Below are 12699 nucleotides of genomic sequence, written 5' to 3' on the forward strand. Positions count from 1 at the left end.
AAAAAAAAATATCAGAAAGATCACAGGTGATATCCCTACAGACCCTATAAACATCAAAAGAATGATAAGGAAATTCTTCAAACACTTTACACACAAAAATGTGACAACTTAGAAGAAATGGAGTAAAACTAAAACTACTACAACTGACTTAATATGAAGTAGATAATTTGAATCGTTCTTTTGTTGTTAAAAGGAGCTCTGGTGGTGTAGTGCCTAAGGCATTTGACTGCTAACCAGAAGTTTGACAGTCCAAACCCACCAGCCACTCCTTGAAAGGAAGACTGTGCAATCTACTTCCGAAAGATTTTCCTCCTTGGAAACCCAGTGGGGGTCACTATGAGCCAGAATCGGCTGGTCGCTATGGCCAGAATCGGCAGTAGGTTTGGTTTGTTGGTTTTAATTGTAATTGAATTAGCGATTCAAATACTCTTGAAAATGCAGTCTCTAGAATCAGATTGCTCCATTTGCAATTCTACCAAATATTTAAAGAATGACTAACATAAATTCTTTTTCAGAAAATAGAAGAGGAAGGAATATATCCCAACTCATACTATGAGACAAATATTACTCTGATATAAAAACGACAAAGACAGTAGGAATAAGGAAAATTACAGATACATTCCTCATGAATGTAGATGCAAAAATTGTTAGTAAAGTAGGACTCAGCAATATGTAAAACTAATTATGCATCATGAACAAGTGGATTTTATTCCAGAGATGCAAGGCTGGCTGACGATTCAGATATCAAATGTATGTAACCCAATACATTACTAGACTAAAGAAGAAAATTTGAATGAGACAGCATAAAAATAAAGGAAGGAATACATAGAGTCACTGAACCAAAAAGAAGTGGTTGATCTTCAACCATTTCAGGAGTAGCATATGATCAAGAATCAATGGTATTGAAGGAAGAAGTCTGAGATGCACTGAAAACATTTGCAAAACAGTGAATTGATGGAATACCACTTGAGATATTTCAACAAATGGTTGTAATTCTGGAAATGCTCACTTGTCTATACCAAGATATTTGGAAGACAGCTACTTAGCCAAATGATTAGAACAAACCCATATTATGCTCATTCAAAAGAATGATGATATAACAGAATGTGGAAATTATCAAACAATACCACTAATATCACATGCAAATAAAATTTTGCTGAAGATAATTCAAAAATGATTGCAGCAATAAATAGGGAACTGTCAGAAATTCAAGCTACATTCAGAAAAGGATATGGAATGAGGGGTATGATTGCTGGCTTCAAATGGAGCTTGGCTGAAAGCAGAGAATACAAGAAATATGCTTACCTGTGTTTTAATGACTATGCAAAGGCATTTGACTGTGTTCATGATAACAAATGATAAATAACATTGAAAAAAATGAGGATTACAAAACACTTAATTATGGTCACTAGCAACTTGGTTGTAGACCAAATGGCAATGTTCAAGACGAAAAAGGGAATACTGAGTGCTTTAAAATTAGGGAAGGTGTGTATCAGGACTGAATCTTTTACTATACTTATTCAATCTGTATACTGAGCAAATAATATGAGAAGATGGACTACATGAAGAAAAATGTGGCATCAAGAGTGGAGGAAGACTTATAAACAACTTGTCATATACAGATGACTTTCGTTGCTGAAAATGAAGAGGACTTTGAAGCAGTTACTGAAGTTCAAAGACTACAATACCTTAACATAAGAAAACAAAACTCCTCACAACTGGACATATAAGCAACATCATGATAAATGGAGAGAAGTCTGAAGCAGTAAAGGGTTTCATTTTACTTGGATCCACAACACCAATTTGGTGATCTCTTAAATAAAATAAAAATCACACAATGCAGTAATCTTACTCCTAGAAACTTATCACCAGCAAATAAAAATTTATATCCATACAAAACCTATAGATGAATGTTCACAGCAGCTTTCTTTGTAATAGTCCAAAAGCAGAAGCAAGCAAAATATCTTTCAACAGAGAATATTTAAACAAACTGTGGTATACCTATACCATGAAATCCTATTCAACAATGCAGACAGTTCCCAGGTTATAAACATTCAATTTACATACAACCTGTAGTTACCAATTAACCTTCCCTGCAAATTCTATTTTAAATTTTATATTAAAAAGTTGAGGAATATTCAATGATCCGCTATAAGAAATGGGTGCTATTTTGGGATGTGGATCAAAACATTATTATTGTTATTATTGCTGTATCATTATGTTGTCAGAAGGGACAACTCCCTGGAGAAGAATTTCATGCTTGGTAAAGTGCAGGGTCAGCAAAAAAGGGGATGGCCCTCAACGAGATAGACTGACACAGTGGCTGCAATGATGGGCTCAGGTATAGCAAGGATTATAAGACTGGCACAGGACTGGGCAATGTTGCATTCTGTTGTACATAGGGTCACTATGAATCCCAGCTGACTCGAAGGCACATAACAACAACAACAACAGCAACATGTCAAATACTATTTAGTGTATCTGGAAGTATTTCTTTCATGTATTTATGCATAAAAAAATACACTATATACTAAGACAAATATTTGACTAGCTGACGTTAGATATGAACCCTACCTAACTGTCTGACTTTTGTATAAATTCAATTTAAAGATAGATTTAGGAATGGAACTTCTTTGTAATCCTAAAACTCTCTGTAAAGAGTAAACAATCATTACATACAACAATTTGGATAGACTTCAAAGAACATTAGGCTGAGTTAAAAAAAATTGCAACAGATGACATACTGTATGATTCCATTTATATAATATTCTCAAAATGACCACATTATGGAGATTGAGTTGTTGCCAGGGATTAAGGATAGTGGAGGAGGGGAAAGGGAAATGAGTGTGGCTATGAGGGGGTGGTATAAGGGAGATGTTTGCATTAGCAGAATAGTTCTGTATCTTGATTACAATGGTGGTTACACAAATATGCAAATTGTGTTAAAATATCATAGAACTATAAACATGCCTTTTACCAAAGTCAATTTCCTTGTTTTGATCTTTCTAATTAGGCACATAGTGTAAGGAATGCTTACTGCTTTTGAAAGTGGCCCCACTATCCAATCATAGGAATATCTCACCTGTCAAAACCTGTGGCCCTCAAGTCTTCAAAGACTTAAAGACTAAGTTTTATGGCCTTTCCTTCAGACAAACTTGTGAGTGATCTTTATCACTAGTGCCACCAATCCAGGGCTCTGGAAATTGGGTGGAGGATACATGTCAGAGCCCTGTCTGAGCTCTCTTTGCAACCTCCTGTGAATCAATTATTATTTCAAATTTTTTAAAAAAAGTATAATGAGACTCACCACATTGTAATACTTTTTCTTGGACTCTTTTGAACTTTTTCACCATTTGAGAGGAGAGATTGTTGATAGAGTTGGCATCTAACACATAAGCCACACAGTGAATCCTCTCCTTCAGTGATGGAGAAGTGATGAAGCCAGAATGACTAGACGTAATTGGCTTTCGGGGATTAAACTGTTATAGAAGCAGGAGGCAACAGTCAGAGAGTCTGTTCAATTCATTAAGACCAAATTAGTGCTTCAAACGCCACCATTCCAAACTGTCAACCCAGATGTTTCTCTCACTGCTCCCAGATACTTCTTCCCCAGGATTAGTAGTTCCCCTCTGGACTTACTTTCCACTGTGAGCTTAATGCTATTATAGCTTTCTTAAAAACAACTTCATTGCTTTAGTAAAAGAATTATTCACCATAATTAATACAGTAAAATGCAATGAAGGTTAAAAAATATTAATAATAAATAACTACAAATCTCAGTCTCCAGAAATAACTATCACTAACTTTGATTATACAACATTTAAGACTCTTTTCTAAGCATTATGTATGCTTAAATGAATGAAAGAGTAGAGAGGAAAAACGAGAGAGAACAGACATTGAAAATGTTATTGAAACAAAAATGCTATATATTTCTTTTAAATTTATAGAACAAAAATATACTGATGTGAAACAGAAGAAATCTCAAATCTCAAGGTAATGTGTCCTTACCACAAGATAATAATCTTTCTAGGATTGGGGAGAAAAAAGATTAAAAACACAGTAAAAAATTAGATTTATTATTTTTTAACTATGTAATTTAATGTTGGACTGAATTGATTAACTTCCTGTTATGGAAAATAAGAGTGTTCATATGTGCTTGAATTCTCCCATTTCTCTGTTCTATTCCTTCTCCTTGTATCTTTGTTCCTTACTAGATTATGAGGTCCTTGTTGTTGTTGTTGTTGTTATGTGCTGTAGACTCATAACGACCCGACTCATAACGACCCCTCCTTGGGTTTCCGAGGCAGTATCACTACAGAGGTAGGATTGCCTAACCTTCTTTCCGAGGAGCGGCTGGTGGGTTTGAACCGTCAGCCTTCTGGTTAGCAGTCAAGTGCCTTAGGCACTATGCTACCAGAGCTCATATATAGATATAGATATAGATATAGATATAGATATAGATATAGATATAGATATATAGATATATATTTAATGAATATAAATGAGTACAGAGTTAACATAAAATTTCCAGTGAAGCACAATTGAAAGACAACCAACCAACCAACTGTGGTAGAGTCAATTTCGACTTACACAGGAAGTCATTATTTAGAAATTGAGGCTGTTTATGTTACACCCAATATCTAAAAGAGACATGGTAGTGATAGTTAATTTTTTTGAGCCCTTAGAGTGTATCATCTCATTTAGTCTACTCATCCCCCTATGAGATTGGTACTATTACATTTTACACATAAAAAAAAAAAAAATTAAGATTTAGAGGGACAAGTAATTTGCTTAAGAGTACACAATTAATTAGTGCAGAGCCAACCATTGGATCTAGGTATTTAAGTCATGAAGCCTGAATAATTAAAGTATAGTATTATATTTCAAAACAAAGTGGTTAATTATTCCAATATTTTTTCTGTGTAATTACAAAAATGCAAGAAATAAAACTACCTCCCTATTTGTTTATATGTTTTAAAGATTTGTCTCAACACAATCTCCCTTTGCGATTTCCTGGAACACGGATGAGCAGAATCCCATCCCTTGTCTGTATTTCTCAATGTTACGGAAATAAAAACATTGACTCCATTTACATGAATACTTATTCATTTAACATAAAGCAGTGTCAGTGGATACTGGAACTGCCTTATAGTGGTTAAAACTACCATATGCATCAAAAGTTCAATGAAAAACATTGATGAAAATGATTTGATGTATTTTGGAGATTGAAAAATCTCACCTGGTATCTGTCTGGTATGCAGCCTTCTAAAATGTAGAATATGTCATCCATGCATAATCCTTCTCCCTCTCTCTCATCCAGGCCCATTGAGTCACACAGCATGAATGGCAGAGATATGCCATCTTCTCCATATTTAATGGAATATATCCTATACTGTAAAACAAATCATAGCAAGTATAAGCATTGAAAACATGACCATAGGAAGAACAGAGATTGGTTAACATTTTAACACAGTAGTCCTCAAAAATTTTGGTCCCAAGACCCTTCCTTACACATTCAAAAATTATTGAAGATCCCAAAGACATATGAATTAGATCTATTGATATTTATCATGTCAGAAATTAAAACTGAAACAAATTTTAAATGTTTAAGTCATTAAAAAATAAAATAACTATTTGATTAATGTTAACTGAAATAAGTTTACAAAAAATAAAACTATTTTTCTAAATAAATTATAGAAAATAGTGGCCTTTTTTTTTCTTCAATTCTGTCTTGAAAGAAAAGCAGGATTCTCATATCTGCCTCTACAGTCCGTCTATTGTGATATGTTGTTTTGATCGAAGTATATGAGGGAAATATTGTCTCACACACATAAGTAGTGGGAAAAGGAGGGAGTATTTATTTAATAAATTATTTAATATGCCTCACTAATACCACATCAAAGCTTAAGAAACAATAACTTCTTAAAGGTCAATTATCACTGAAATATTCATTCTCCGTTACTTTAAACCCATTGGTGTGTCTTACATTTTGAATGTATGTTTTACCCATGATGATCTTATAATCTCTTGCAATGGTCATTTGAAAAATATTGGTCCACTGAGTTATGCATATTTTCCAAATATTGATTTAATTAATCATACAATAGTAAAATATCATATTCATTAATACCACCAATCCCATCAACTGTCTTTGCTAGGAAACTGCCAACTCAGAGTGGTAGATATAAGTTTTCCAGTGTCCTAGTTTTTGCCCCAAAGCTCCAGTTTTATCATTTGAAGCAAACATCATTTATTTGCCTTGAAACAATAAGCTAGCTTTGTGCATTTTTTCAAAAACATCTGCCAAATATTCAACTCTGAATAAAAAGTCTCAGTGATCCTCTCAAGTGAAAGTGATGTTACATGAAAAAGTTCCACTCACAACTGAATTGCACCAGTTTTTTCTCACAAACAACCATCATATTTTGGTATGCAGCAGAAGCATTTTATGTGTACTACCAATTTAATCACACAGAATATTAAAATGTTATTTATCAAGAGCTGAGTTTAAATAAAACCAATAATTGTTACTACTTCATCAAGGACATTTTTAACTAAACTGTCATTTTGTACATTTTTTTGTTTTTACTTCAACTGTGGAGTGGTAAAGAATACAGTGGCTATGAGTAGAGGTTGCTGCCACTACCTGATTCATCTACTACACATCTGTCGGTTTGTTATACATACTATGATGGTTTTCATGTTGCTATGATACTGGAAGCTATACATGGAATTAAGGTTATGTGTCAACAGGGCTGGGCCTGGTTTTGAGTTGCTAGGCAGCTGGATGCAGTTATTCTCAATGATAAGACTGGTAATCAACTCCATGGTAAAATCTACTGTGAGCAACTGAGTAGCTGCCTTGAGGATGTGGTCTGCTTCCTGTATATAAGAAGACATTTTGAGAAAGGTCTTGAGCATTTGGGCATATCTGGATCCTGCATTTGGCCAAGTCTTCATCTCAGTGGCCTGCCATGTCATCTGCTGATCTTGAGACTGTTTCTGGACTTGAACTAGTGGCCTTCTGTGTTGCTTGATAATTTTGGTACTGTGGATTTTTACTTGTTAACTTTGGGTTTGTTACCCTCTACAGCCAGCAGCTGCCTGAGTGAAGAGACACCTCCAGTTCCAGTGGGCCAGGAGCAAGAGACAGAGCTGAAGCCCAAGTTTAAGGGGCCTTCACTCAGCCCCCACAGCTGGCACTTTGAACTCAGACTTCTAGCCTCTTAAACTTCAAGAGAATAAATCCTTGTTTATTAAAGCTATCCACTTGTAGTATTTTCTGTTAGAGCAGCACCAGATAACCAAAACACTATGCCACCAGTGTTTCAAATACCAGCAAGGTCACCTTTGGTAGATAGGATTCAATGGAGCATCCAGACTAAGACAGACTGGGAAGAAAAACTTGGTAATCTACTTCCAAAAATTAGTAATGAAAACCCTATGGATCACAGCAGAAGATGGTCCAACATAGTGTTAGAAGGCCTTAGGTTGGAAGGCATTCAAAGTACACAGTGGCTCCAACAATAGATTGGGCATGCCAAAGACTGAATATGGTACAGGACCAGGCAATGGGTTATTCTGTTGTACATGGGATCACCATGAGACAGAGCTGATTCAATGGTAACTAACACCACCACTTTGATTCATATTAAGGTGCCAACAGAAAAACTATGTTTGTATCATCAGTTCAAATGTCAGTACACTGTTGTTGTTGTTGTTGTTGTTGTTGTTGTTGTTGTTGTTATTACGTGCCGTCGAGTTGGACCCGAATCATAGCGACCTCTCCTTGGGTTTCCAAGGCAGTATCACTATGAAAGTAGATTGCCCCATCTTCCTTCTGAGGAGTGACTGGTGGGTTTGAACCTCCAGCCTTCTGGTTAGCAGTCAAGTGCCTTAGGCACTATGCTACCAGAGCTCCAGTACACTAGAAAAGGCAAAAAATATTTTGTATTACCATGGGGAAAAAAAAAAACCTCACAGGCTCCCTGATAATGTGTCAGGGATCCCTAGAGGGCCACGGACCTCATTTTGAAAGCACAATTTTAACCAAAACTTTTCTCTTAAATAAACATACAAAATACAACCCCAAGATTATGTTCAGGAGAAAACTCTGAAAAATATTATTTGTTTGTCAAATACACTTAACGGGTATAAATAGGGAAGATTTTTGAACAATCACAAAGAAAATAGTTTCTCATAGATATCAGGCAATGTTTTAATCATAGTACTCCCATTCCAGGTGGCAAAGAATATCACAATACCAATCCAGGAAATGTAGAAACCACTATACAAAAAACAAAAATGGTTGCCATTGAGCCCATTCTGACTTACAGTGACCTACGTGTTTTGGGGCAGAACTGTGTTACATAGGATTTCGATGGCTGTGATCTTTTTTAATTAGATTGCCAAGCCTTTCTTCCAAGGCACCTCAGAGTGATTTTGAACAGCCTTTAATATCTGAGCTCCTAACTGTTTCCACCACCCAGGACTCCTAGAAACCCTCTATAAACTCAAAAAAAAGGAGGGAAAACGAAAAAAACTCACTGCCATCAGTCTATTAAGACTCATAGTGACTCCCATTGGATTTCTGAGGCAGTAAATCTTTATCGAAGTAGATTGCTCCATCTTCTCCCCAGAATATCTGGTGGGTTTGAACCACCAACCTTCTTCTTAGCAGACAAATGCCTCAGGCACTACAACATGAATGCTCCTTTGAAACCCTCTACAACCTATAGTGGGAGCTCTGATAGCATAGTGTCTAAGGCATTTGACTGCTAACTAGAAGACTGATAGTTCAAACTCACCAGCTGCTCCTCAGAAGGAAGATCAGGCAAACTACTTCAGTAGAGATACTGCCTTGGAAACCCAAGGAGGGGTTGCTATGAGTTACAATCAATCCGACGGCAGTGAGTTTGTTTGTTTTTTTTAATAGCCTATTAAAATCTGTAATAGAGTCAAAAGTTCCCATTGATCCATAAAACGTCAGTAAGTAACTCATTGGAGATTTTGCTAGAAAAAAATGAGTTTTATAGTGCCTCAACATTAAAAAAAATGCACAAAACGTTAGAGTTACATACTTAAGGTACCTTGCAAAATTTTAAGAATAGCAATACACACATTCATAGTTTCATTAACTATTAATTTGTTTCCTTTGTAACTTAAGTTTTTCAAAGATAAAAGTCTCTGAACAATCAGAAATTGAGTTTTCTCATGACAGTTTTTCCCTATATTCCTTCAGTTTGGAGTCCCTGGATGGTGGAAATGGTTAATGTGGTTTTAAATAATTTTTTTAAAATATTTTTTATTTGATTATATGGTTAGGACAGAAAGAAATACATAGAAAAATGGTACAATCTAATTTGTAGAAGTTTAGAGCAATGATAAATAAGTATTAGTATTTATTTCCTTAAATATATTAGATTGCAAATAAAAGAGTGCTTGTGCATAAATAGATTACCCTTTGAAGGTTGATCCACCAAAGTGAATAATACACTTCTAATAGTGAAATGTTATTATTTTATTTTAAAAGGAGAAAGATATTTCAATATGAATATAATCATGTGGGACATGAATAGAAATGGACATAAATTATAAGGGACAAAGATTTCACAAAGTATTTTTTAGCATTGTTGTTCTTTTTTACAACAAATACCAAAAGGTGGTTTTTTTTAAAGAAAACACTTTTACATCCATAAAAATGGAAAGTCTAGCTGTATAATATAACTCAATAGGTACAATTTTGAGTCAAATGTTACTTCTGTTTTATATTTGAGTTATCATGTAATTATTTTTATAAAAGGAGGAGCTTTATGTCTTGAGAGAAAATAGCAAATAAGTGAACACGCCTAATATTTGTCATCTATAAAACAAAATTACCACGAAAAACCCTGAAATAAACCTTACCTGTTCAGTAATGCTGGTGATATCAGACCCTGCTATGGCTTGACGAATTATACGTCCTTGGAAAACAGACTTTACTGAATTGATGAAAGTAGACTTTCCAGACCCAATGGGACCCAGCAAGAGAATACGAATTTCTGGAGTCAAACATGTTGTGGGTTTGTAGGTGCTAAGTTCAGCCAACAGGCGCTGTCTTCTCCTGTTACAGTGCAATAGTTAAAAACAGCACCCAGAGTTCCAAAAAGAATAGCTAAATTCTCATGCGGGAGCTTCTTCTCCCATTTGCAGAGTATCTTTAAATTATTTGTTTAATATTTTGACCATAAGTTATTTTGTAAAATGATTTGAAGTGGTTCTACGATTATACATTTTTGTGCTTTCGTAAATATGTATTTATCTATATCTGACTCAAGTTAAACATTAAGCAGCGACCAAACCATTGTTAAAACTATTACCCTTGTTCTATATAAACCTAATGAGAAATACTAGCCACAGTAAAAAAGAAGGCACTATGCCACCAGAGATCCAAAAGAATAATTATTTAAGTTAATAATACTATATTGAGATATCAGAATAAAATATGTATCATATCTATGAAATATTGGGGAAAAGAAGCTTTGTTTTCAACATATCCTGACATTACTCCAAAGAGCTTATTCTCAGGGAAAGGATCCAGAGGAATTATCTAAAATTATCAGACAGACTTTACCTGGAAAACTTTGAGATGAACAAGTGTGAAGTGAAACATAAAATAAAATTGGTCACTTGTAGTTTTTTAAAGGTTCACAGTTGTTCGTGGTTTTTGTTTCATTTTGTGGTAGTTTTTGTTGTTATTCTAAACTGCATTGAAAATAATATATCAGTAAAATTATAACTCATTATTTTATCATTCTAAGAGCTCTGGTAGCATAGTGGCTAAAAGCACTTGACTGCTAACCAGAAGGCTAGCAGTTCAAACCCACCAGCCACTCCTCGGAAGGAAGGTTGGGCAATCCTACTTCCGTAGTGATACTGCCTCGGAAACCCAAGGAGGGGTCGCTATGAGTCGGGGCCGACTCGACGGCACATAACAACAACAACAACAAGTTATATGATATATATCTTTCTTACTATTTCCTTGTCAGTACCCTTTACACAATCATTCTAAATTAAAATAAGTAATAGATGGCCCAACGACATAACTTACTGTGTAACCCCTGTTATTCTCCTTATGTAACTTAGATCATCCTTAATTCCTGTGGGAAAAAAAAGCATAGCATAATAAATTTTTAAACTTGTTACTGATAAATGTGACAAAGTCTACCTCCTAAAAGGAACATTGAGTCCCAGGGCTGAATTGTTCAGCTAGTATGGGCAGCATTATGAGAAGAGGAGAGAAAGAGCTCCTCTGTACATTAAGTCACTTTGCAAACACTCACATCACTCTGCCTGGAGATGACCAAGAAAAGGACCAAAACCAAAAAAAACAAACTCACTGCCATGGAGTCAGTCCCGCCTTACATAGCAATCCCTCCTTGGTTTTCTGAGGTGGTATCACGAGGGAAGTAGATTGCCCAATCTTCCTTCTGAGGAGTGGCTGGTGGGTTTGAACTACCAGTCTTCCGGTTAGCCGTCAAGTGCCTTAGGCACTACACTGCCAGAGCTCCCAAGAAAGGGACGTGCATCAAAAGACACCTGCTTTGATGGTGATCACTCTCTCTCCCTCTCTTTCCTGCTCTTTCTCTCTCCTTCCTCTCTTTCCACTCAGTTTTATTCAAAAGTGGCTGTACTTTCTAGATAATAACGTTATAATCACTGCGCTTAATTTTTATTTTGGAGTTTAGGAAAGAGTAGCAACCAGTAAGATGTGATTGTTCTTCTCATTTTTTTCTTGTTCTTATGAATCAGTTAAAACCTAGAAAAATAAAAAGACTGGAATCAGAATATAGGACTATCTACTTTAACGTACCTTCAACTCGGAAAACTTCACAGTCAAGATAGGTTGAATATCCATGGCATTTAAATTTCTTATCTGCTAATTGAGGATGAATAAAAACTCTTTTTGATTCTGGCATTAAAAAGAAAAACTCAGAATTATGGAAACAAAAAGATAGTTTTTTCTTAATAATTTCAGGTGCTCTATTAAAAACAAAAGTTGATATTTCACTTCTTTCTTTGTTCCCACTTTTAAGCAAAAAAAAGAAGGAAGAATTTGGGTTTTCAAATTCTTCACCCATTTGAGGATAATGCCCAAGTATAAAGGCTCCAAAAACATTTTCGTCCGTGTAAATCAGTGTTATAGTGGATCCCTGATGAGTGCATCTCTGAAGCATAGTGTAAATGCTACTATCATGAACAGAAGCCTTATAGAGAAGACTGAAAGAAACACATCCAAACAGCTTTTGCAGACTCCGTTCCTGGTTCCATGTCAAATTGGTTACTACTGCCATGGTTCTGTATCTAAGGGAAAAACAATTATAGGTTAAATGGAAAGACAATTATATGTTAAACGACCAGTATAGTGTTATTATTATTATTATTATTATTATTATTATTGAAAATAGTAAATAAAATATAGCATTTGTCAATTCAATGTTTTTAACATGTACAATTTAGTAACACAAATTCAATTAAATTGAATTGCTAAATTTCCCATCACCATAAACAGAAACCCACTGTTTCTTAAATGATATCCCATTCCACCTCCCTCTTGTTCCATTAACCACTAGTAAACATTGATCCTATACATTTACCTATTCTAGATATTTCATATAAGTGGGATCACACAGTAGTTATCATTTTGTGATTGATTTACTT

The 12699-nt window shown here is 35.0% G+C and overlaps 1 protein-coding gene across 1 annotated transcript in view; it reads right to left on the reverse strand.

The window, feature by feature from the left end:
* The window catches only part of IFI44L (interferon induced protein 44 like), a 19416-nt gene extending 7084 nt beyond the window's left edge, over positions 1–12332 (reverse strand). Inside the window, exons 1-5 of the mRNA XM_042781747.1 lie at positions 11852–12332; positions 11090–11138; positions 9907–10102; positions 5240–5392; positions 3308–3479 (exon numbers count right to left, since the gene is read on the reverse strand). Coding sequence (XP_042637681.1) covers positions 3308–3479; positions 5240–5392; positions 9907–10102; positions 11090–11138; positions 11852–12332 — 1051 coding nt within the window. The remainder of the gene's footprint in view (positions 1–3307; positions 3480–5239; positions 5393–9906; positions 10103–11089; positions 11139–11851) is intronic.
* Positions 12333–12699: the final 367 nt, after the last annotated feature.

Source organism: Orycteropus afer, unplaced genomic scaffold, assembly GCF_000298275.1.
Source record: "Orycteropus afer afer isolate SDZICR_OR568_19922 unplaced genomic scaffold, OryAfe1.0 scaffold00164, whole genome shotgun sequence".
Taxonomy (NCBI): domain Eukaryota; kingdom Metazoa; phylum Chordata; class Mammalia; order Tubulidentata; family Orycteropodidae; genus Orycteropus; species Orycteropus afer.